Genomic DNA, 26012 nt, shown 5'->3' with positions numbered 1-26012 from the left:
CTGTTTATATTAGGATGTCGTAGTGTTGAGCCAAGTTTCTTTTCTTGTACAGCTTTTTGCTTTGCAATGTCATATTTATAATAATTATTCTTAGTTTAACAAAGTTTTGTCCTACCCTTTTTCTGTGACATATCCCTCTGTCGCTTTTGGTTCTTCTGCATGAGTCTTGGTGGGTTGTTTTTTTTAATTGTACTTTAAATGAAGGCTTACAGAGCAAATTAGTTTCTCATTAAACAATTAATAACACCTATTGTTTTGTGACATTGGTTGCCAACCCCACGACATATGAACACTGTCCCCTTTCGACCTTGGGTACCCCATTACCAGCTTTCCTGTCCCCTCCTGCCTTCTCGTCCTTGCCCCGGGACTGGTGTGCGCATTTAGTCTCCTTTTGTTTTATGGGCCTGTCTAATCTTTGGCTGAAGGGTGAACCTCAGGAGTGGCACCAGTACTGATTTAAAAGGGGGCCATACTCTTGGGTTTCTTCAGTCTCTGTTAGACCAGTAAGTCTGGTCTTTTTTTGTGAGTTAGAATTTTGTTCTACATTTTTATTCAGCTCTGTCCAGGACCCTCTATTGTGATCCCTGTCAGAGCAGTCAGTGGTGGTAGCCAGGCACCATCTAGTTGCCGTGGCGGGTTGTTTTCTGGGATGGTTGTACACCTGTCATCTTGAGGTTTTTGTTGTCAGCTCTCCTAGGATGGATCCATTATTTCCTGGATCTCATGTCGTTCTTGGCTTACTCTTGAATCTCATTTTGCCTGAGTACATCCTCAAGTAAAAGCCTAAGAAAGCATGGAGTAGTACATTTTCTGAATTTTAGCTTCTGAAAAAATACGGTCAAGAGTGTGGGTTTTGGAGCCAGACTGCCATGGTTTTGAATCTTGGTTCTGCTGTTTTTTAGCTGTATGACCTTGGGCTAATTACCTAACCACTTTGTGCATTAATTCCACATTTGCAAAATGGGGAAAATAGTAGTATCTGTATTTTTGCGGAAGGAGCCCTGGTGACACAGTGGTTAAAGCACTCTGCTCCTAACTGAAAGGTCGGTGGTTCAAACCTACCAGCTGCTCCGTGGGAGAAAGTTGTGGCAGTCTGCTTCCGTAAAGATTACAGCCTTACGGGGCAGTTCTGCTTTTTCCTGTGGGGTCACTATGAGTTGGAATTGACTCGACAACGATGAGTTTGGTTTTGGTTTTATATTTTTAGGGGAGTTGTGAGGATTGAATGGTTTGGTACATGTAAATCATTTAGAACAGTGCCTGGAGCATAGTAAATGCCCAATAAATGTTAACTGTTGTTATATTCTGCCCTCACTCTTGATTGTTTGGTTGAATCTGTAATTCTAGATTGAAAATAATTTTCTGTCAGAATTTCAAAGACTGTGCCGTTGTTTTCTAGGAAATGGTACTTAACTGCTGAAACCTGATCCCATTCTGAGTCTTACCTCATCTGTATGTGACTTTCTCTGAAAGCTTTTAGGACTTTTGTATTTTCCTTGGCATTCTGCAATATCACAATGATATACTTATTTGTGGGTTTTTTTTCTTTCATTTATTGTGCTGGGCGTGCAGTGCGCCTTTTCAAATTTGGAATTTTAAATCTTTTACCTTGGGGAAATGTTTGTTGTTTTTTTTTTTTTTTTGCCCTCTACAATAACTTTGCCTTTCCATTTTCTTTATATGTTCACCCTGGAGTACCTATTGGATTTTAGACCTGCTGGCTTGAGTCTTTTTATCTCTTACATTATCTCTGTATTCCATTTCTTTGTCTTTCAGTTCCATATTCTAGAAGATTTTTCTTGTTATCATCCAAGTTTTGGAAAATTTTATTTGGGTAATAATACATGTAAGATTTGTTTTATTTATTACTGCTTAACCAATTACCCCTAAACTTAATGACTTAAAACAGCAACTTATTCTGTAATTCATGATTATGTGGGTTGACTAAGCTTAGCTGGACAGTTTTTCTGCTGTCTTGGTTGGGGACTCTCAGCTGTTGCATTCAGATGTGGCTGGGACTGGTGCCATCTGGATGCTTGACCAGACAGGAATGTCTTCTTTACTCACGTCTGGCACCTTGACGTTTCCTCACATGGCCTTCCCTCCATGTGATATCATTCTCCAGGGCCTCTTCATGTGACTTTTCTCTCTTCATGGCTGGCTTCCAAGAGCACAAAAGTGGAAGTAGCCAGGCCTTCTTAAGGTTGGAAGTGGCCCATTGTCATTTCTGCCTCATTCTATCAGTTAAAGCTAGTCAGAGGGCCAGTCCATGTTCATTGTAGGAGGAGACCATACAAGGACATGAATGCCAGCAGGTATGTGGTTCATTGGTGGTTGTCTTTGGAGACTACCGTAAGTTCTAAGAGCTCTTTCTTGTTCTCTGATTATTCTTTACTCATAGAATTCTATCCTTGTTTTAAAGATGTAATATATTCTTAAGTGTCTTTAAGGAGTTATTTGATGCCCTTTTGTCCCATCCCTCCCCAGCATGTCGATTTTCTCTTGAATACGTTTTTTCCTTCAGTTTATCTTCATTGTGTTTTTCTTTTGAAAACTTTTCTCAAATATCTATTCTTTGTTACTCATTCACATATATATGTGTGTGCGTGTATATATATGTGTGTGTGTGTGTGTGTGTATATGTATATACACCTATATATATGTATTTCGTCGTTGTTCATTCATATTTAAGTGAGCTACTTACTGAAAGGCTGGGAATTCTCAGCCTCTCCATTGCCTGGTGCAATAAATAAATGGTGGCTGGAACTACTCGATATCTTTGGAGAAGAAACCTTATGATTTCTTGCCTGAGGGTAGATATTTGTCTGCCTGGGTTCTGCTCAAGGAGGTGGAGGAGAGCGGTGTTTGGGGGGCTGGGCAGTGTATTCTGTACACAGCCTTTTGGTTAATCTGCTTTCGGTCCTACCCATTCTGTCCTTCACTGTACCTGGTGTCTTGAAGTCCAGAGCCTCTCCAGGGTGCTGTGGGACAAATTAGCCTCCTTATTGTTTGTATTCCTCTGACTATGGCTTTACGTGCCCTGCTCCATTGATTACCATTCCTCCATTTACTGTCTTCTAGTGTGGGTGAATTCTCTTTTTTTCTTGGTAGCCCGATTCCTTTTTTTGTTATCATCGTGTATTTATACAATGTTTATTCTTCACTGAAATTCTGATGGACCCTGAGGAAAGAGAAAAGATGGGAGAAGCATATATTTTATGTTCAATTTTCCATCTTTCTCTGGAATGCCTGCAACTTGCTTTTTTTCACTTAATAGTTTATCCTGGACATAATATATGTATCTCTACCTTGCTGTGCATAGCATTTCATGTATGGGTATGCCATAATTTATGAGTTATGTGAATAAGTTTCCTAATTTTGAATCATACTTGCACTCTCACAAATACTGGTAGCATGGACATAATAATATTTTAATTTTAGACTTCTATTTTAAGTGAGGTTGTTATACAGTAATAAGGTATTTTTTGGTTGTTTTTTCTTTTCTTTTTTTTCCTTTTAGGCTTTTCTTGTTTCATTTTGGTATCAGGGTTAGGTAGTCTCATAAAATGAGTTGGGAGGTTTTGCGTCTTTTTTAAACCAGTAGTTCTCAGTTGGAGACAGTGTTGCCCTTTGGGGCATTTGAAAATATGAGGTGACATCTTTGGTTCTCACAGCTAGGGTAGGGGGTATGCTATTGACATTTTGTGGTTAAAGGCCAGGGATGCTACTAAACATTCTACAATGTACAGAACAACAAAGAATTATCTGGTCCAAAGTAACAATAGTGCTAAGGTTGAGAAACTCTGGTTTAAATAAACGTTTGAGCTTGATCTGTTTGTTGGGATAAGTCTTTGACTGTCTTTTCTATTCTTTGCATTGGTCTGTTCAGATTTTCTACTTAGTCAGTTTTAGTAATGTTAGATTCTAAAAAAAGATCATTTATACTTTTGAAACTATTATAAGCATGCCAAGTATTCACTTTTTACAGTGTCTTCATCTGGGGTTATATCCTCTTTTTATTTCAAAGCTTGTTTTCTTGTTTTATCTTGATTACTTGTCAAAGGCTTATCTGTTTTATTATATTAGTTTTTTTGAACCAATCAGCCCAAAGTTTTATTTTTTAAATCTAGTATGTGTTTTCTTTTTCATTTTTTTTTTTTAATGTGCCAGTTATTTAATTAGGTTCTTTGCAAGAAATCTAGAACACCAAATTATGGGGATAAATTCCATTTGTGAGAGTGAACACGGAACGCAGGTAGCCGTGGAGCTGGGGAATGGCTTTGATTTTTGGTGTAGTTTATGAGTCTACGGCTTTCTGATCAATCTTGAGTTGCTCTGTAATCTCATATTTCTCTTTCTCTGTGTCGAAGATCTCTCCTTCTTGGTGTCTGGGCTTACGCAGCTTCTTCATCTTGAAGTAAGCGTCTGTAAGATGTTTTGGGATTTTCACACCACTGATGTCAATTTTGGTGGAGGTGGCAATGACAAGTTTCTTTTTTTTTTTTTTTTGGTGAAAATACACATAGCCAAAGATACGCCATTTCAAAAATTTTTTTTTTACATACACATTTAAGTGACATTGACTACGCTCTTCTAATTATGCTGTTATTCTCACTTAAGATGAAGGCTTACAGGACAAAATAGTCTCCCATTTGACAGTTACTACAAATGTTGCCCTATGACAATGGTTAACAATCTCACAACACATCAACAATATCCTTACTCTATTCTGTGTTCCCTATCATCAGCTTCCTACTCCCCTTCTGCCTTCTGGGCCTTGTCACTGGACTCCTGTACCTCGTTACTCTCATGGTTTTACTGGGCTGTCCACTCGCAGGCTGATCAGTGAACATCGAAGGTAACTTTACCACTGAGCTAAAAGGGTGTCTGGGGGCCATACTCTCGGGGTTTCTCCAGTCTCCTTTAGGCCAGTAAATCTGGTCTTTTTTTTTTTTTTTTTTTTGTGAGTTAGAATTATGCTCTACATCCTTCTCCAGCTCTGTCCAGAACCCTCTGTTGTGATCCTGGTCAGAGCAGTCAGCGGTGGTAGCCGGGCACCATCTAGCTGTACTGGACTCAGTCCGGTGAAGGTCTTGGTAGCTGTGGACAATTAGTCCTTTGGACTAATCTTTTCGTTGTATCCTGTTCTCTTCATTCTCACTTGCTCCCGAAGAGATGAGACCAGTGGAGTATCTTAGATGGCCGCTCACAGGCTTTTAAGACCCCAGACACTACTCACCAAGGTAGAATGTAGAGCATTATCTTTATAAGTAGTGTCATGCCAATTGAGCTAGATGTTCCCCGAGACCATGGGCAATGACAAGTTTCTTGTGTGTTCTATGCAGAGGAACTCGATTGAGGGACAGAGGTCCCGTCACAAGTAGCAAACCACTGCCCAGCTACTTCAGGAAAATCACTCTCTTGCCTCTGTGGCACCCGGTGAGGATGATCAGAATGGTCCCAGGAGCAACGCTTGATCGCAGTTTTCTCACATGCTGACTGAAGGGTTTTTTGCCGTGGCTCAGCAGCTTCCGAGGCACATCTTTAGTAGGGTAATACCTAGGCATTTTGCAAAGTTTAACCATTATTCTTGTCACCACCAACTGGTTTTGTGACAGTAGCAAGAACCTTCTCCTCCTTTTCAACCCTGGATTTAGCTGTTGAATACTTTCTCTTGTACATGGCTTTTCTGGAATACATGGCTGATCAGGAATAGCTGCCAATTCCTCTGACTAGGATGGGATTTCGGCTGAGGTGGGGCTTCCCCTTGTTGGGTTTTTGCCCTTGAGGTTACTGCCCTTCTTAGTCTTGCCACTGGCATCGGCTTTCTTGGCTTCAGGCTTTTTCTCCTTAGCGTCCGGCTTCTCAGCCTTCTCACCTGCCGTCTTGCAAGATGGGAAAGAGCTGCTTTTTCATTTTTCCTTGTGGCTTAATTAGTCCTTTCTTTTCTTTTTTTTTTATTTTACTTTCCTAGTTTATTGGAGGAATGTGATTTAAACTGCTTTTTAAATAAATTCATGTAAGGGTATACATTTTATTTAAGTGCTATTTGCTTTATTGTACAAGTTCTAAAATTTAGTATATTTTCTAAATACTTTATATTTTCTAAATAGTTTGATACCATCTTTTGTTCATATTGCTCTTATTATTTAAAACTTTTTATTGTGAAATATATCATGTACTGAGAAACATACAAAACATAAATTCAGTGTTTAACAAATAGTTATAGTGAATGTCTGGGAACTACCACCTGCCTACCCCCAGGCCAAGAAATGGAACATAGAAACCTTCTGCAGGCCCCCTTCCGGATTACCATTCCCTGTGTGTGCTAGTCCTGTTCATGCTTTTTCTCTAGTTTTATTACCTATGTATGCATCTCTGAACAATATATGTAGTGTTGCCTGTCTTTGAACTTTATATTGAGTTGTAATATATGTGCTGTTTCATGTCTTTGTTTTGCTGAATGTTGTGTGTGAAATTCATTGTAGCTGTGGTTCTTTTTTGTTGCTGTATTGATCCCATCATTTGAATATACATTAACATGTTTATCTGTTTGACTATTTATGGACATTTTGGTTGTTTCCAGTTTTGTTTTCTTTTTGCGTTAGGAACGGTGCTACCATCAACATTCTTATCCGTATTTCTTGGTACACCTGTGTAAGCATTTCTCTGGGGCATGTACTTAGGAGTTGTATTACGAGAGCATGAGGATCAGTTTCCTTGGTGACCCAAGAATTCTTTAGAAAAAAATTTTTTTAAGCATTTTTTTCAGGTGGCATCTGGACTATTTTGAGTTTTTTAACTATAGTCAGAGAATGTGGTCTGTGATGTCTCAGCTGCATTATCAGCAGTTGCTTAGACTTAACCATTGATGTTACCGTTGTCTTTGCTTATTGCTGTTTGTTGTATTCTGTGCTTTCCCTTTGCACGGGTTCTTTTCTCTGCCCCTGAACTATATCCCTGAATAATGTCCTCTATTATTTTTTTTCCAGAAAGGGTTTGTGGGGATTTAGATGGAGAGTGTTCCTTGAATACTCGCTGTTGGCTTTTATCATTCATTCAACAAACATGAGTGCCTACGCTGTGTAAAGTATTCTACTTAAGTTCTGAAGGTCCAGTGGTGAACAAACACAGAGATAGCTCCTGTCCTGATGGAGCTAGATATGGAATTCTAAGTTCATTATTGAGTCTCTCCCAAGTTCTTTATAGTTTTCATTATCTTCTGGTATTTTTTATAGATGAACAGTCCGATGCCTGTCTAATTCTTACTTCTTGTTGTATACTTTATTTTTTCTTTCTGTAAGTTTGTATGGTTTTCTCTTTAACTGTAAAGTATGTGGTTTTACTTTTCATTATTCCTTTGGGTCATTCAGAGCTGCTTAATATTCTGAAGTCTTTCTTTAGCTTGGCAACAATTTCTCTCTCTCTCTCTTTTTTTTTTTTAGTTTCTTGTCCTCCATCCTCTGGATGGATATTGTATGAGTATTGTATCTGTGTATTCCTACCGTCTATGTCCCTTAACTAGGAGCTCTGGTGGCACAGTGGTTAAAATGCTTGGCTACTAAGCAAAATGTCGGTGGTTTGAACCCACCAGCAGCTCTATGGGAGAAAGATGCGTCAGTCTGCTTCTGTAAAGATTTACAGCCTTGGAAACCCCATGGGGCAGTTCTACTCTGTCCTATAGGGTCGCTATGAGTCAGAGTCGATTCGTTGGAAGTGGGTTTGGGGTTTTTTGGTATGTTCCTTAACTGTTCTTTTATTTACATCTCCGTTTTCTCCACGTTCCAAAAGAATGCCACAATTTGGTCATCTTTTTAATGATAAATGCATTGTTCAGCCAAGTCCATTGTCCTTGCTGGCCCTTTGAGTGATTTTGGTTATTTCTGTTTTTTGAGGAGAGAAGAGATCTTGTTTTTAATTTTCCAAAACTTTCTGGTCTTTTGCATAGTAATCTGTGTTTATTTTGTGGATGCTTTCTCTTCTCAATGATTGCTAAAGAGTCCAATTAGATTATTTTATTTCTTTCATTAGTGTTGCTTCAGGCCACTTGTTCTGCCTGTTGGTCTTGCTGTCTGTCTTTCTGATTACTATTTTTCTTTACATATCTGGCGATACTTCGTTATCTGCTCATTTATAGATGAGGTATACCATTCATCAGTGTCGGTTGTTGATATGGGTGTTCTCAGCAATTGTAAATGCCGTTCTTTTCTGCTGTGGTCTCCCCTTCCTGGTTTGCAGCCCTATGCTTTTCCTGTGGCATGTGGATGGAAATATGCTGGCAGGTGGGCTTTTTTTCACGCTGGGCAGTGGGGTCTGGTTGGCAGTCGAACCAGATATGTCCAGATACCCTTCTAACTCTGAGTAAACAGAAGAAACAGTGTTAAGAGACTTTGCTGGTGCATTGAACTACCTTAAAAAAAAAAAAAAATCTGTCTTTTCTCTCTGGTTCTGACACACACAATAGGAGCCCATCAACATCATCAAGGCAGGCCTCCTCCATAAGAGAGTGATCCTTACCTTTGGGACAAATACAGCAGAGTGTGGGGCATTGCTCCAGCACTCTTTCTGGCAGTCGCCTGGTGTGTTTCAATTCCCCATCTCGATGTTTAAGCTTGTGATTCTACTGGAAAAGCCATCCTACTAACTTATAAGTTTCCTAGTGATCCCCTGTGTTAACTGGATTGGGTTGTAGTTTTCTCAAGATGAGCAGTCTGAGTCCATCTGCTTTATATGTCTTCTAAAATGTCCTTACAGTTTTTGGTTCACTGATGATACCCTTCTTGTTTTTGTTGTTTTTCCAGTGCTGCAGTGGACTTACTCTTTCTTACACAATCTTTGGTCATTTCTGTGGTGTTTTGGAAATAAGGCCACATCTTTAACTGAAATTCGTCTTAGGATTTCACAACCCTAACTGGCTTTGGGGCCTCAACTTTCACATTTATAAAATGAAGGACTTGGACTGAAATCGATGGTCACAGACCTGGCTGCATGTCAGAATCACCCAGAAGAGCTTTTTGAAAACTGATTCTCTGGGGTGGGCTTTGAAATGAGCATTTATAAATGCTTTATCAGTCACTGATATACCCAAACTCCTGTTGGGGGCTTAGTCTGTTCTTTAAGAAAGAGTCTGTTTTAGAATGTATAGGTGAGGGAAATGAAGAAGGGATGAATCACAACATTTTGGGAACTTGCTTACTTTTCTCATTCATTTTCTAGGAGATGAATAACAAATGTCTGAACAGATGCAGATTTACAACAAATAGAAGTTTATTCTGCGTAGGCATGTATCTCCCTCCACCCTGCATAATTCTCCAGTTCACTAATCCAGAACAGTTACACCCTCTGAGATAATGGTTTTCTTTTCTTATGAATTACACCATCAGAGGATCTGAGAACAGATCCGTAGATATCGCTGAGGTCTTTGTTGATCTGATTTGATCTCTGGATCTTAGTTTCTTGACCTTTTAGGTATTTTCAGTGCTAACCTACGGTCAGATTTATATTAAAGATGCAACTAAATATTGCGTTCTGGAGAATGACACTCTGGCCCAGGAGACTTGTCTTTTTGAACTCTGCCAAGAGTAGATATGAAGCCTCTTCCTAAAATCCCATCAGATTCGTTTGTGAATCAGTGGCAGATTGTGTCTTGTAGAGAAGTATTCTGTGGTAAATACATCTTACAAAAAAAAAAAAAGCCTTTTTAGTAAAGTGGTGATTGTTTTATAATGTTTAAATGTCTATTCCTTTATAGCACATTTGACCTTTAAAAATGTAAGACAGTTGAATTTATGGAAGAATTTGGGCTGTTCGGAATTTAGAAGGTAGATATTTGAAGGAATCAGTGGTTTGAGTATTGATTTTAAATTAAAGAAGCCACTGATCTTATAATGCAGCCATATGCATAAAAATCTTTCCTTTTTTTAAATTTCAGTTTTGCTTTATATTTGAGTGGTTACCTTGTTCCCTAAGGCATTAATTAAGTTGGATTGTTCAAAGTTGTTTCTATTTGTCCAATCAAAGCTGGACTTAAAAATAAATGCATTAAATTTCATCAGCTCTCTGTTAGTGGAACTGCAGTGGCAGATGATCGAGAATCTTCTCCTAAAGCTCTAGCATCAGTCTTCTGATGAACTCAGTGTGTGCTTATTTGTTCGGGATAGCCCTGCAAATTCTTTCTCCATTTCAGAATGGGACAACAGAAGAAGTGACTTCAGATGAGGAGGAGGAGGAAGAGATGGCTGAAGTAGGTATTTTATGTAAGAGTAACATTTTATAAATATCTTCATTTTTGAACATTTTGGTAATTTTCTAATCTTCTTTGGTAAAGCAGTATTCACGTAGAATAATGAAAAACACATTGTATTTAGAATTGAATATAATTTCTAAAATATGGCTTTACGGCTGACTAATGGTATGTCTTTGAGCAAATTTGCTTATCTGAAGGCCTTGGATTTGATTACCTGGAAAGTAAGAGCTCTTAACATTTTTTAGCACTAAAATTATATCTCCATTTAAGAGTAATCAGTTCTTAGCCTGTATTTGGTTATTTTTAGGAAGAGGAAACTACTGTTTGAATAAAAGGAGAATTTGAGAACATTTCAGGGACTACTGTATTTTTACGCAAATAACGCACACTTTATGCCAGAACTGTTTTACTTAATTTCACCATTTCCACACGTATTATGTGTGGTAACGTTATTTGTGTGGGTGCATTATTTGCAAAAAAATACAGTAGTCATTGAAAGTAATGAAACTATTTCTTACTGAAAAATCACCTAAGAATTCAGGAGAGCAAATTTCAAAGATACTGAACTTAGGCCAGTTATTTTCCTGGCATTGATACAGTTTTAGAGGTTTTTGGATTTTGAAGCTTTGCATTTAAATTCAAACTTCAGAACCATGGTCTTGGTTTCAAACATTTTTTTCTGTTTGGATCTTAAAGTTAATTCAGGTGATATCACTATTTTCTTTATTTGGAGTTTTCTTAATTTAAAATATGCTTTTCAGAATGCCTCAGGACTAAAGAAGTAGTTGTGGTTTTTGTTTTGTTTTGGAAGTCTAGGAGTGAAATAATTCTTGTCTAATTAGAATGACTTTTGGGTGATAAAGAGTTTGTTTTTAATGTTTTTCATGGAATTTAACTTAGGTGGAATAAACTCTGCATGAAAACATTAATCCTTTTCCATGGGTCCAGTGTGCTACAAAGTAGACACTGTACTTGTTTACAAAGAGTTTATGTACCTTATTCTTTTTTTCCCCCTTCACAAGGTGATAAACAAGAGGCAGCAACGTATAGGGGAAATCTAGAAAGGTAGGAGACTGGACTTCGGAGATGTCAGATTTGGGTAGATGAGAAGAAGATGTTGTAGGCTACTAAAACAGTATGGTAGAAAAGGCCCCATCACAACCTTGGACGTGGTGTGTTTGGGTGCATTGTTTGCTGTCCTTTTGGGACAGGAAGGTTGGTATGTTGGAGTCATGAGAAGCAAGGTTGGCCAGGAAAAGCAGATAGTCAAAAGTCTTGAATTAGAGACAAACATATTTGCATTTGGCATGATTGTTGTTAAGAAGGCCATAAGCAGAGTATAGCGTGCTGAGAATATTGTTTTAGAAAGATGATGAATTCTGTTTGGGATATGCTGATTAATAATGCAGTGGACAAGTTCTGTGGATGAATGTGGCTGAGGTTGAAGGTGTAGGGGGAGGAAATACATATGCAGGCTAAGGGCATTTGTGAGAACTCTGAAGGAGGCAAGTGTAGAATAGAAGATAGAGCGGAAAGGAGCATACCAAGGGGAGGGCGCTCTGGGAAGTGAGGAGTCATGGGCAGAAAGGAATGTAACAGGGATTCAAGAGCTGGTGTTCCAAGAAAAAGATCACTGAATCTGGATAGAAGGTGATCATTCATGTCATCTAGAAATCACAGTGAAGTAGTCGGCTTAAACAAACGGAGGAAGGAGGTATAAACTCTTTTAGAGATTTTGACAAAAGTAAAGAGAAGTAAGATAATTGAAAAAGAGTAAGATTTAAAAAAATCTGCATAAAGTCATGCATACGAGCAAGATGATATAGGAAAGGAGGGAGCAGAATGATGTGGTGATTAAAAATGTTGGTCTGTGGGTATTATTCAAAATCTTCTCTTTTTAATAGTAAAGTCAATAGTTGCTCACTATAGAAAATTTGGAAAATGTGGAAAAATCCTAAGAAAATGTCTCCAGACGGTACAGTGGGCTTCCTGGCCCACGGAGCAAGGCGTTTACGGTGGGCCTGCCGACCCACCAACCAAGAGAACTGAGAGCCTTCAGGCAGGAGGCTTCCTGGTGGAGTGGGTGCCTCTGGGCACTTATCATTGGAGCTAAAGAGCTTTGTAACACTTGACAGAGCAAGGCAGAGACCCAGGGGCCAAGGGAGAGCCCTGCCTTCGGGCACAGCCGAAAAGCTGTCCTGACTAAAGAATTGTATCCTGAGTTGTTCCTAATCCTGAGTTGTAACCTGTTACTTCCCTAATAAACCCATAATCATTAAAAAAAAAAAAAAAAAAAGAAAGAAAGAAAATGTCTCCAGAGATAACAGCTATTAACATTTAAGTATAATTCTTTCTAGTCTTTCTTTTTTTTTTCCCCGTGTTTATTTCGGCATAATTGAGGTTCAGTTTTGCATTCTCTGTTTTTCATATCAAAGTTTTATTGATACAGAAGAAATTCTTATGCCATGATACATTTTAATGGCCGCGTAGTATTCCATGGAGTAGAGTTAATTGTTGTGCTGTTTTTGAACTGCAGGTTTTGTATTTGTTTTTACAGTTATAAAGTTGAAATAGGCATCTTTATGCCTAAATCTGTGTCTACATTTTAGACTAGTTTCTTAGAACTGATATCTAGAAGTCAAGTTACTGAAACAAAGTATCAACAACAACAAAAAAAAAACCCAACCCTGTTGCCGTTGAGTTGATTGTAACTCCTAGCGACCCTATAGGACAGACTAGAACTGTTCCATAGGGTTTCGTAGGCTGTAATCTTTACAGAAGCAGACTGCCACATCTTTCTCCCATGGAGTGGCTGATGGGTTTGAACCAGTGAACCTTCTGGTTAGCAGCTGAACACTTAACGACTGCGCCACCAGGGCTCTTGATACTTGCTGCTAAATTATTTCAAAAACTGCTTTTAATAGGAAATTTAAAAGATGGCTTGTTTACCTGGTAGTAGCTATGCATTTGTAAAGCTAGTAAATATGCTTTACTCAGATAGCTGTTAAAATATAGGGTATAAAAGAAGGAACATTTTGAATTGAATGTGGAGGCTTTTTCCTCCCCATAGAATAGATGTATTCTCTCTTTTCTGTTCCCTGTTGAATCAAGAATAATTTAACTTTTGGCATAAGAAACTACTGAAGAAAAGTATCTTGAATAAAGTAACTTTTTAAAAACTTCTTGTAGGATATAGAAGACTTGGATCACTATGAGATGAAGGAAGAAGAGCCTACTAGTGGGAAAAAGTCAGAGGACGAAGGAATTGAAAAAGAAAACTTGGCAATACTAGAAAAAATTAGGAAGACTCAAAGGCAAGACCATCTGAATGTAAGTATATGTAAACATCTAGAACGTGAACTTCTGTGGTTAGGTAAGGTAATTATAGGTAATATAAATATAGGATAGTTCATTAAGATACTGATTTCAGCTCCCCTCTTCCATCCCTGCCTTGGTTGTGGGTTCAGCCATATGTTTTGTTGACCTAGTTTACCTTTCTCATCTATTTAGAGATGCTTTCTACCCTGTTCACCTGCTCTTCACATCCTGGAACCATCTGCTATTCCCTGCGTACACCCCCTTTCCATCCTGCTTATGCTGTTTTCTCTGGTTACATTCCTTCTAAGGGATCTATGTATTAAAATTCAATCCAGCCTGCAAAGTACAATTTAAATTCTTTGTCCTCCATGAAACTCGCCTCTGGTCTGTCCTATCCTGACCAAACCAAAAGTAATTTTTCTCTTGAATTTCCTTAAGCTTTACTTCTTTTTTGGCTTAACATCTCTTTTATTCAAAGCAGCACAGGGGAGTGAAATGAACACTGAGTTTGGTGACAGACACACCCATGTGGCATCAGTTTCCTCAACTCTAAAATGTAGACAATGCATACCTTTTGGATTGCCATGAAGAGTAAATGAGAATCATGTATATAAAATGCCCAGACAGAGTAGGGGAACACCAAATGACAGTCTGGCTGCTCTGGCTCAACACTGTTCCTGCCTTGTATTACAGAGCTATTTATCAACCCCAGGAAACGAGAGGACCAGTTTCTTTGTCTTGAGTACAGGTTCTCAAACATGGGGAATGAATTGTTATGCAAGTAGATGCCAAGTGTTGTAACAGGTAGATTACTCTGTCTCCTTTAATCTTGCTTACTGTATTAATTTAATTGGCAAATCTTTTTTTTTTTTCCCACAAAATAAAGAAATTTAGCCCAGCCCGTATCTTGATTATTAAAAAAAAAGTTCATGGCATCTAAATTAATGATACTTTACTGTACTTTATGTCTTGTGATCGATTCAGTTTGTCAGTATGAATTATAGTCGGAAAAAAAAAACCAAACCCGTTGCTGTTGGGTCGATTCGGACTCAGAGCGACCGTATAGGACATAGTAGAACTGCCTGATAGGGTTTCCAAGGAGTGGTGGGTGGATTTGAACTGCCAGCCTTCTGGTTAGCAGCGGTAGCTCTTAACCACTGTACCATCAGGGCTCCATTATTGAACAGTTTCACATGCTAGACACTATGTATACTAAGTTCTTTATACTTTATATACTTTTTCATTTAATCTTCATAGTTAACTGTGTGAAATAGATAGTCTTTAGATGTGAAAACTGGGGTTCAATCAGGTAATATGTTCAAAGTGACACAGTCTGAAAATATTGTCTTTGTAAACTTAATTTTTTTCCACTCAAAATATAATGCAGCATTTAAAAATTTTAGTTTTACACGGTCAGAGTTTTTGTTTTTTTTTTTTAATCAAAAGTATTCTAAGTGTTTTTGACTTATGCGAAATAGTTCAGTGCCTATTCAGTCTTAAGGTGGTGACACATTTTGATTTTTAGAGAGGTCCCAACTCTGAAAAGAACTGACACTAGTTATATGCAGATAAATGTGTTGTTTCTCAAGTTCTTAATATGTAACCTAGACCATTGGATCTTCATTGTTAACATTTTTGCTTCTAGTCTTATTAATGGCAAGAGGTTGTAGTATTTTCATAATTTGCTAGGGTCTGGAACAAACTCATACTAAATTCTAGATTAATGCAGGTTCCATGGTAGTCTAGACTGTTTTTTCAAATAATGAGAAATAGTAAATGAACCAGGTTTATATTACTGTGGAAACTTCATAATCCCTTATTCAATTTAAATCTTTTAACTTCTTAAAATGTTCAGTGGTGATCCATCATCATCAACTTTTATTTCAGGTTCAAACACCTTAAATCTTTTAACTGTTTGACTCAATAGATCCTGGTAAACAGCGAGTTCTGTGTTTCAGGGTGCAGTGTCTGGGTCAGTGCAAGCTTCAGATAGACTTATGAAAGAACTCAGGGACATATACAGATCACAGAGTTATAAAACAGGTAAGGACCTCTGGATCTCTGCTGCTGCCATTGTCCTTATGCCCTTTTAATGTAATAAACTCATTAATAATAACTTCACTTCTAACTAAACAGGAATGAAAATGTTTTATTAACCCTTATTTTAGGGATGTGAAACTCAAATTTAATCAAGTTACCAAAAAATGTAGGGAATTAAAATAGGATGAGTTTACCTTTTTATTGTCTTTATGGATACATCAGTTAATCTTTTTTTATCTTATTCTGGATGGGGATTAATCCATATGATTTTTATCTTCTGGGAAAAGCACAAGGAATATCTGTTTTGAAAGTAAATATAATATGTTCTGTTGTACAAAGAACTATTGTGAAGCTGATCTTTATGATCATTATCCCCCTTTTTGGGGAAACAACATAATCAGCTCTTATTGTAGAGGTAGTTACAGTGTTTACATAGGTAAGGTTCTTTTCCATTTCATAGTTTAAGAGTGTTCTTTCTAACCCAATAAGACTTGAATATTGTGGCAACTCTCTAAAGATAAAACTCTCCTAACTTTCATTTGTTAGAAAAGATATTGTTATGATCTGTTCAGGAATTCTCAAGAATGGTCAAATCTAAGGCATTAGAACTCACTCCTCCCACCCCCCAAAAGATCTGCTTTATAGAATACAGGATAGCCAAACTTGTCCCTGAGCTATTAGAAATTTGGCGTATCTTGCACTCTATAAAGCATACTGAATGTCCTTTTCTTGTAATAAGTCCAAAAGTCGTCTGTAGAAATAATTGTATAATGTTAAATATTTGTATACTGGTTTATCTTTAAATGTTAAATTGTTTGTTTCATCATTGTTTGTCATAGAAAAAATTAATAACCTAGATATTGGATGGATATATTGATAAAATAAATTATTATAGAATTGTTAATAAGATTAGCATAGATTTATATATACTGGCTTGGAAATCTATCCTAGAAAGCTAAAGAAAGCAGATTGTAAAACAGTATTGTAAAGGGATTCTATTTTCCTAGAAGTATTTGCATGTACATAAAAGAAAAATCTTAAAATACATATGATTTTGTGTAGTCTATTTTTTTCCTCCTACTCACAGTTAATAATAAGCAATCTCTCAAGTCATTAAGAAAAAAACAAATCCCTTGCTGTCAAGTTGATTCCAACTCACAGCAACCCTATAGGACAGAGTAGAACTACCCCACTTGGTTTCCAAGGAGCGGTGGGTGGATTTGAACTGCTGACCTTTTGGTTAGCAGCCGAGCACTTAACCACTGTGCCACCAGGGCTCCCAAGTCATTAAAGAATCTTCTTAATTGTGGCCTAATTATCTGTTAATGACATAGATACTCAGCTCCAGTGGCAAAATATTTGTAATATAGCTTAGTTGTTCCTTGCTTTAATAGCAAAATTTCTAGTTTTTGTTGGCTATTTAGTGTATACATTTATACCAAAGTATTATATGATCAAATGAAGCATAACTACCTTGCGTTATATCTTTACAGGGATTTATTCAGTGGAACTCATAAATGACAGTTTATATGACTGGCATGTTAAACTTCAGAAGTAAGTGGCCTTTTTATGCTAACCCACTCTTTGCAATGGTAGACTATCAAAATGGAGATTTTTTTCCCCCCTAATTTGATCTTTATACAATGGCTTTTACTTGGAACATTAGACCCTGTCACTATAGAAATAGCTCTTAGGTTGTTAAAATGAGCAGTTTCTGAGGCCTAAAAAGTAGTGAGAAAGAGGAAGGAGAAAAAGAGAGACCAGCTGTGGATAAAGTGTTTCCTAGAATCAGTGAGACAGTGGTGGAACTCAGAAATAAAAGTGTATTTAATAACTTTATGAGATTGACTGTGATATCCAGTTTATAGTTTAAAATAAAGGATTTGAGTAGGATCTGTATATAGAACAGTTGTATATGGTTTGTAAATGGTCTCGTCTGTGGCGAATTTTTCTCTTTGAGCCTCTGGGCTAGTAATCCAATTTTAGGGAAGTATATTAAAAATTTTTTGAGTTCTAGGCATTGTAACAGAGCTACTGTTTTAGATAATTGTGTACATATAACCATAATCATTTTCTTTTAGAATGAGTACTAACTTTGAATACCCTTATGAGAATAGATTTACAGTACTAAGATCTCTTTTTGGACATTTATTCCCGAAGACCTGACTTATTTTTCCTGGGGCATAGAGCAGCTTTAGACCAAGTATGTTTGGAACTTAACCTAGGGACTCCTTTTTAGCTCTTGGGTTGGTATATTTTTGAGGTCATAGTAAGAAAAATTCTCTTAACTTTTTTGTTTGAACGTTCTTTGTTTTGTAATTCTTAGGGTTGATCCTGATAGTCCTTTGCACAGTGATCTTCAGATCTTAAAAGAAAAAGAAGGCATAGAATATATTTTGCTTAACTTCTCTTTTAAGGTAAGAAAATAGTAATGGAACTTCATATGTTTCTAATGAGATTCTCTATTTGTACAACTGCTTTGGGAAACAATTTAGTAATATTTGGTAAAGCAGAAGATAATCATACCCTATGGTTCAGGAATTCTCCTCCTAGGCATATACCTTTTAAGAAATGAGTGCGTATGTATACCTGGAGACATACAAAAGACGATTCACAGCAGCATGGTTTGTAAAAGCTCAAAACAGAAAGTATCCCAAGTGCCCGCCCCAATAGAATGGAGGATTATAGTATTCATAATATGGAATACAGTTATGTGCAACAAAAAGGATGAATCTTGAACACAATGTTGAGCAAAAGAAATCAGACTACAAAACACATCATTCCATTTTTATAGAGTTAAAAAATAGGTTGAACTAATTGTATCGTTCAGGGCACTCATTCTCAGTGGAGGCAGTATCCCATCTGGGGCGAAAATTGGTTCTTGGAGAGAAATACCTTAGATATTATAATGGTCTGTGGCCCTCCAAAGGATCCCTGTTCTTTAAGAACCTGCAGTTGTTCAGGGGAGAATCAGTGTGATGAAGGCTGTAGATCTTTGGAGGTCATGATGAAGAGTCTGGGATTATACCATTATGCATTAAAGAGCCACTAGGGGTTTTTATGCAGAAGCATGATTGATCTGAAGGGCTTTTTTTTTTCTTTTTTAAAAAAAGAATGATTCTGAACTATGACTCCTGATGCCAGAAAGAAGGGCCTTTGCTAGGGTTGAAGTATATCTTAAAGAGACCTGGGAAGAATGTGATTATCCTGAGCTAACTGACATGAAGAGGACAGTAAACTATAATTGCCAAGTTAATAGTATCAGGATTCATAGACTTCGGAGGATAGCAGGTATGACTCAGAAAGGATTCACAGGAAGGAGTCAGAACAATATTTATGGCCTCAGATATCCATGGTGACAACCCAAGAGTCATGAATAATAAGAAAATGGAGCTTGGGATATGAATGGGGATGGGGATGGGAGCAAGAGCGAACGGGACCTGTTAGAATTGCTGACAACTTGGTAGGTCCATGTGCTTTTGCTTTTAAGGAAGTGGTGTTCCAGCTCTTCAGCCACATCTTAATTACTGAGTTGAACAGAGGGCATTACTTTAAGAGGGGGTTTATATAAAGAAATTGAGATTTGTTCAGAGAATAGTAGCCAGGATTGGGAAAGGATTCCATTCCATATGCTAAGATAGTTAGTTAAATTGTGGATTTGGGAAGGAGGACATGGGGGTTCTCAGTAGTTTGTCTACTATTACTTGAAGGTCTGTATATTTGGAGCCCTGGTAGCATAGTGGTTAAGAGCTCAGCTGCTAACCAAAAGGTTGGCAGTTCAAATTCACCAGCCGCTTGTTAGAAGCCCTGTGGGGCAGTTCTACTCTGTTCTGTAGGGTCACTGTGAGTCAGAACTAACTTGACGGTACCCAACAACAACAACATATGTGGAAGCATTAATTTGACTTGTTCTTGATGGGCAGAAGGCATAGAAGTAGAATAAGTTAATAAGGAGATGTTTTAAAACTCAATATAGGAATGATTTATAAAGAGACATCCAGTGATGTAGTCTTTCAAAAATAGAATGTTCTTCATCATTAAGAATAGCTTGGAAGTTCAAGATGTTGAATTAGAAATCAGGTGACTTTCTTTATGATATCTTGTAAACCCTAAGATTCTCAGTTTCTGAGTTGGTATGCTAACTGAGAGTAACTCAAACTTCTATTTTAATAGATATCCTCAACCTTTTTTTTTTTTTTTTCCCCTCCTGAGAAACCCCCTTTTATTTCTGAAAACCTTGATGACTGAATTCTAGAGTACAGAGTTTATGGAGTGGAGTCCCTAGGTTTTGATGTAGAAGAGTTATTCTGAAGAGCTTCTTAAAATTAAGTAGTTCTCACCGCTGCAACATAATCAATTAAAACAGGTTTTTAGTTGGTCTTTTGGGATCACATAAAGATGTAAACACTGAGACTAAATGAGGTTGTACTTTACCAAGCTTTGCATTTATGTCTTTCTTTATGTTTATTAAATTGCAGGTCAGTGGTGAGCTATTTACTTGGAAGTAGATTATAATACCAGTATGTTTGTGTCTTTTGTGAGTAGATTCTTCCTTTTTTACTTTTCAGTAGAAATCTAAGATTCTCTGTTTTAGCCATCAGGTGTGCTTTATCTTCCTCTCCCAGTAGCAGTGAACTTCCATTTTTACATGTTCTTTAGAATCTTATTTGAAGGCGGTAACAGGGGGGGAGGTAAAGTAAATCATTGGAATTATGCCTTTTAGTCTTCCTCTCACTTAAAATTGTATTTTTGCGTTCCTGGAAATATCTAGTTAAAATATTTGTTTAGTTCCCTTACCTTTGAATTGATTTTTTTAAAAAGGGATCACTTGTTTCCTTTAACTCCTTTTTGTTTGAACATAGAAATTGGAGTTAATTTCCCTTAGACATCCTGACATACCTGCATGACCTGTGACCTGCTGTAGGAAGTGAGGGACAACTTTCTTGGCTTCCTGTCCACCAAGGGACTGACCGTTAACATTCTTGGCCACTTTAGTGAACAAATTTGCTTCAGTTTATTAAGGGAAAAAGCTCTTGTTCTTCAGGAAACCTGTAAGGTGTCTATTTTAGGTATCTAGTGCTGCTATAACAGAAATATCATAAGTGGATGGCTTTAACAAAGAGAAATTTATTCTGTCACAGTTTTAGGAGGCTAGAAGTCTGAATTCAGGGTGCCAGCTCCAGGGGAAGGCTTTCTCTCTCTGTTGGCTTTTGAGAAGGTCCTTGTCGTCAGTCTTGTCTGGTCTAGGAGCTTTTCAGCACAGGCTCCCCAGGTCAGTCCAAAGGATGCCTCTTCCTTGGTGGCATGAGGTCCCTCTCTGCTCCCTTCTTTCACCTTTTATCTCTTGTCCTTTTTAACATAGCCTTATCTTGCCTCATTGACCACAGGTAGAGATTAGGATTTACAACACATAGGAAAATTATACCAGATTAGGAGGGCAGCCATACAATGCTGGGATTTTATCAAGGCAGGCAATCTTTGTCTTTTAATTGGAACAATTAGTCCATTTATATCTCGTGTTACTACTGATATTTGGATTTACATCTACCATCTTATTGGTGCTTTTTAATTGTTCTTGTTCTATGCTGCTTTTTCTCTTTCTTTTGGGTTGTTTTTTTTTTTCCAACTTCAGTTTCCTGTCTCTATTAGCTTAGTAATTACGTTCTTTTACCATTCTTTACTACCCTACAATTGCAACTACAATATCCTTGACTTCTCAAAGTCTAATATAAATTAATACTTTTTCCTTTTTGTGGTCAATGCAAGAACCTTAGAACACTTTGACTCCATGTACCTTGTGCCAAATATATGTTTTAATCTTTATTTTTGAAAAATATTTTCATTGGATCTAGATTTCTAGGATGGCAATTCCTTTCTTTCAGCACCTTGAAGACAGCATTCCCTTATCACAGCCTCCATTATTTCTCTTCAAGTATTTATAGTGCTTAAATCTTATGATGTCTTCGATCAGTTTTGGAAAATTCTCAACCATTATCTCTACAAATATTGCTTCTGTCCCATTTTCTTTTCTCCTTCCAGGACTCTGCATATATAATAAATCTCTTCAATATATTCCCCTATGTCTTGTACTTTTCTGCATCTTCTACCTTTTTATCTCTCCTGGTTTCATTCTGGATGTTTTTTGACCTATATGGAATCTCTCTTCAGCTATCTATGGTTAGATACATCCATTACATTATTAATTTCATTTATTGTATTTTTAAGTTTTGAATTTTTATATGGTTTATTTTTATAATTAGTAGGTCTCTGCCAGAGTTTTCAATCTTGTGTTTTCTTTCCTTGCACGTATACTAAATAGTTAATTAGAAAGTTTGTGTCTGATAATTCTATTATCCTGATTCCTTGTGGTTTTGTGTCTGTTGTTTGCGTCTCTTGTTTTCTGGTTGTGTTGTCTTTAAGTCTCATATGGCTGGTTATTTTTAGTGGTAGACATCATATATAAAAAATTATAGAGGTAATTTGAAGCCTTGGATGATATTATTTTCCAGAGAGGATTTACATTTGCCTCTGGCAGAGGTGTGGACACTAGCAACCCAGGATTACCTAATCCAATCAGGAATTGAGATGATTTAAAGGTAGACTTCATCCCTCATCAGTCAGGACAATTTGCAATTTGTCCTTCACGGTCACAACCTAAATTGTGGTAGACTTTATCAGAGCCCTCTCTTGGGTGAACCCTGAACTCCAGTTTTTGTTTCCCTAGCCCTGTGAGTCTGCGAGTTCTAGTCAGCTTCTGTGTTCTTAATCCTGTCATTTGTTCGCATTTCTAGTTCTCAGACAGGGGATTGGTCTGAATTATATAGTCTATCATTATTGGAATGGTTTCTTTATATAGTTCTATTGGAAGGGAACCCCTTCATACATTTAATAATTTTTACCAAAACACTGTTTTGTTTGGGCCTGATCTTAACTTCATTTTTATTTGATTTAGTTTTATTTTCATTTTTGTTACTGTTTTTATTTTTATGACCCTCACTATCGGCATTGGGTTTATCAGATAATAAATGTACATATTCTTTTTTTAAAATTTTATTTATTTATTGTTGTTGAGAATATACACAGCAAAGTATACACTAATTCAACAGTTTCTACATGTACGATTGAATAACATTGATTACACTCTTTGAGTTGTGCAGCCATTTTCACCCTCCTGTCCTGAGTTGGTCCTCTCCCATTAACATAAACTCACTGCCCACTAAAGTTCCTATCTTATCTTTTGAGTTGCTGTTGTCAATCTGATCCCACATAGTCCTTAAAAGAGCATAATGCTCAAGGCAGACTTTTTTTTTTTTTTCTGAGTGATACTTTATTTTTTAATTTTTTTAAATTGTACTTTAGGTGAAGGTTTACAGAACAAATATTTTCTCATTAAACCGTCAGTACACATATTGTTTTATGACATTGGTTAACAATCCCATGACATGTCAACATGCTCCCTTCTTGGCTTTGGAGGACATTTTTTTTTTTGGTGAAAATATACATAGCCAAAGATGCACCGTTTCAAAAATTTCTACATGTACAATTCAGTGACATCGATTATGTTCTTCCAGTTGTGCTGCTATTCTCACTTTAGATGAAGGTTTACAGAACAAAATAGTTTCTCATTAAACAGTTAGTACACATATTGCCCTATGACAATGGTTAAGAACCCCACTATATGTCAACACTATCCTTACTCAACCTTGGGTTCCCTATCATCAGCTCTCCTGTGCCCTTCTGCCTTCTAGTCCTTGTCCCTGGACTGCTGTGCCTCATTAGTCCTGCTTTGTTTTATGGGGCTGTCCAATCCCCGGCTGAATGGTGAACCTCAGGAGTGACTTCACCACTGAGCCAAAAGGATGTCCGCGGGCCATACTCTCGGGGTTTCTCCAGTCTCTGTCAGGCCAGTAAATCTGGTCTTTTTTTGTGTGTTAGGATTTTGTTCTACATCCTTCTCCAGCTCTGTCCAGAACCCTCTGTTGTTATCTGGTCAGAGCAGTCAGTGGTCAAGGCAGACTTTTTTACTAGTTAAGCTAAACTATTGTTTGGTTTTAAGAAGGCTTCAAGGGATATTTTTGGTTTAAGGTTTAAAATTATCTCAGGGCACTAGTTTCAGGGATTTATCCAGCTTCCATGACTCCAGAAAGTCTAGGGTCCATGAGAATTTGAAATTCTCTTCTGCATTTTCCCCGTTTGGATCAGGATTCTTGTATAGAATTTTTTATCAAAATGTTCAGTAATGGTAGCCAACATCATCCAGTTCTTGTGATTTCATGGCAAAGGAGCCAGTTATTCATGGAGGGAATTAGCCATACATTCCATTTCCTCCTCCTATTCCTGACTTTCTTTCCTTCTCTGTTGCTCCGGGAGAATTGTGCCTTAGAATGTTACTTGCAAGCTTTTAAGACCTCAGGCACTTCAAAATGAACTAGGAAGTAGAACAGTAGGCCAATTAACAGGAGTGTCCCATGAAACCATGACCCTAAACCTCCAAACCGAGGAACCAAATCCTATGTGGTGTTCGGTTGTACATAAGCAGCATCAGTGCTACTTTTTTTTTTTGTCATTTCATCACACAGCTTTTGTCTATTCAGCTTTTTACAGGTGCACAACTTATTGACAGCACTTACAATAATCGGCCGTGTGAGGCTACCCTTAATGTGATTTTTCCATCACTATTAACTGAAACCTCAGTACTCCATATGCAATAGCCCTCTCTTCCCCCCTCCTCCCACTTCCTGTATCCACTAATAAACTTTGGTCTCTATATATTTGCTTTTTCTTGTCTTTTTATATAAATGAGGTCATACAATATTTGTCCTTTTGTGATTGGCTTATTTCACTGAGCATACGTCTTCAAGCTCTATCCATACTGTAGCATGTATCAAGACTTCATTTCTCCTACTGGCTGAGTAGTATTCCATTGTATGTATGTACCACATTTTGTTTATCCATTCATCTGTTGAGGGGCAGTTAGGTTGTTTCCACTTTTTGGCTACTGTGATTAGTGCTGTCATGAACATTGGTGTACAAGTCTCTGAGTCTTTGCTTTCAAGTCTTTTGGGTATATACCTAGGAGTGGAATTATTGGGTCATATGGTAGTTGCTAATTTTAGTTTTTTGAGGAACTGTTACACTGTTTTCCACAATGGCTGTTAAATGTACATATTCTTAAGAATGTTCTTAAAATTAATTACACTTGTTTATTTATTTCTCAGGATAACTTTCCATTTGATCCTCCATTTGTTCGAGTGGTGTTACCTGTTCTGTCAGGAGGGTAAGTTGATGTGATTATTTTCTTTGATTGTGTACATCATAATCATTTGGAGGGCTAATTAAAACACAGATTGCTAGGCCTTATCTCAGGGTTTCTGATTCAGTAGGTCTGGGGTGGGACTTGACAATTTGCATTTCTAAGAAGTTTCCAGGGTTTATTCAGGGTTTATATAAAGTTATAATTAGTAAGTGATTCCCACATGCCTATGATCCTGATTTCTACTTCTAGGTTATTTTCTGTTCAAACACTTATCCAAAGGGAAAAAAAAAATAACCAAGGAAAAGAAATGTAAAAAGATTTTGTAAATTCGGGATAAATGTATAGAAATACTTTTATCAGATCATTTTGAAATTTGATGTAAAATTGGCTAGCGTAGATTTTTCAAATTTTATTGAGAGAAATTCCCAGGGCAGTAGTTTTAAGAATTTATGATCTTAAGTAGTTTACCACCTAGTTGCTTAAACAGACACATGAAGTTATAAATAATGCCTTTTCAGTTTTAAAATCTTTTATATACTTTTTCTTTATTGATCCTTTTTGCCATAATGGGATTATTATTTCCATAGTGTATTCAGATGAATTATTCGAATAATAATTCAGCTTGTGATTTACCCAAATAACTCTTCTGACTTCTAATAATATAAAAGAGATTAAAAGTACCAAGTACTCCATTGATTGTCAAATGTTAAGTATGGACTTAAGTTCTCTGAGGCTAAAAGAGAAATGAGTTGCTTTTGGCAATAGTGTTTTGGGAAGACTTCATGAAGTAGGTGTGAGTCTAAGCTGGGCCTTGAAATATGAGTTGGTCTTGTCAGGTGGTGGAAGTTAAGGAAAAATTTCCACATAGGAGAAGAAGTAGACACAATCACATATCTAGGAAAGAGCATGATGCATTTTATTCAGAGTATAGCAGACTAATTCGAGCTGTAATACAGAGGGGTTAGGATTCATATAGTAAGTAATTATGTGTCTTAGTCATCTAGTGCTACTCCAACAGAAATACCACAAGTGGATGGCTTTACAAAGAGAAATTTAGTCTCTCACAGTCCAGTAGGCTACAAGTCCAAATTCAGGGCATCAGCTCCAGGGGAACGCTTTCTCCATCAGCTCTGGAGGAAAGTCCATGTCATC

General features: G+C 37.2%; 1 protein-coding gene and 1 pseudogene across 1 annotated transcript in view; one reads left to right on the top strand and one right to left on the bottom strand.

Moving 5' to 3' along the window:
- UBE2Q2 (ubiquitin conjugating enzyme E2 Q2) overlaps positions 1-26012 on the top strand; it is an 85050-nt gene that overhangs the window by 25444 nt on the left and 33594 nt on the right. The window contains exons 4-9 of the mRNA XM_004387458.2: positions 10187-10243; positions 13436-13576; positions 15523-15607; positions 17098-17158; positions 17931-18021; positions 24823-24881. Of these exons, the coding sequence (XP_004387515.1) occupies positions 10187-10243; positions 13436-13576; positions 15523-15607; positions 17098-17158; positions 17931-18021; positions 24823-24881 (494 nt within the window). The remainder of the gene's footprint in view (positions 1-10186; positions 10244-13435; positions 13577-15522; positions 15608-17097; positions 17159-17930; positions 18022-24822; positions 24882-26012) is intronic.
- Positions 4199-7500, bottom strand: LOC111822636 (60S ribosomal protein L6-like; annotated as a pseudogene).

The sequence above is a fragment of the Trichechus manatus genome, unplaced genomic scaffold (assembly GCF_000243295.1).
Source record: "Trichechus manatus latirostris isolate Lorelei unplaced genomic scaffold, TriManLat1.0 scaffold00186, whole genome shotgun sequence".
Lineage (NCBI taxonomy): Eukaryota > Metazoa > Chordata > Mammalia > Sirenia > Trichechidae > Trichechus > Trichechus manatus.
The sequence above is the reverse complement of the archived record's forward strand: the minus strand, read 5'-3'. Positions and strand labels throughout refer to the sequence as shown.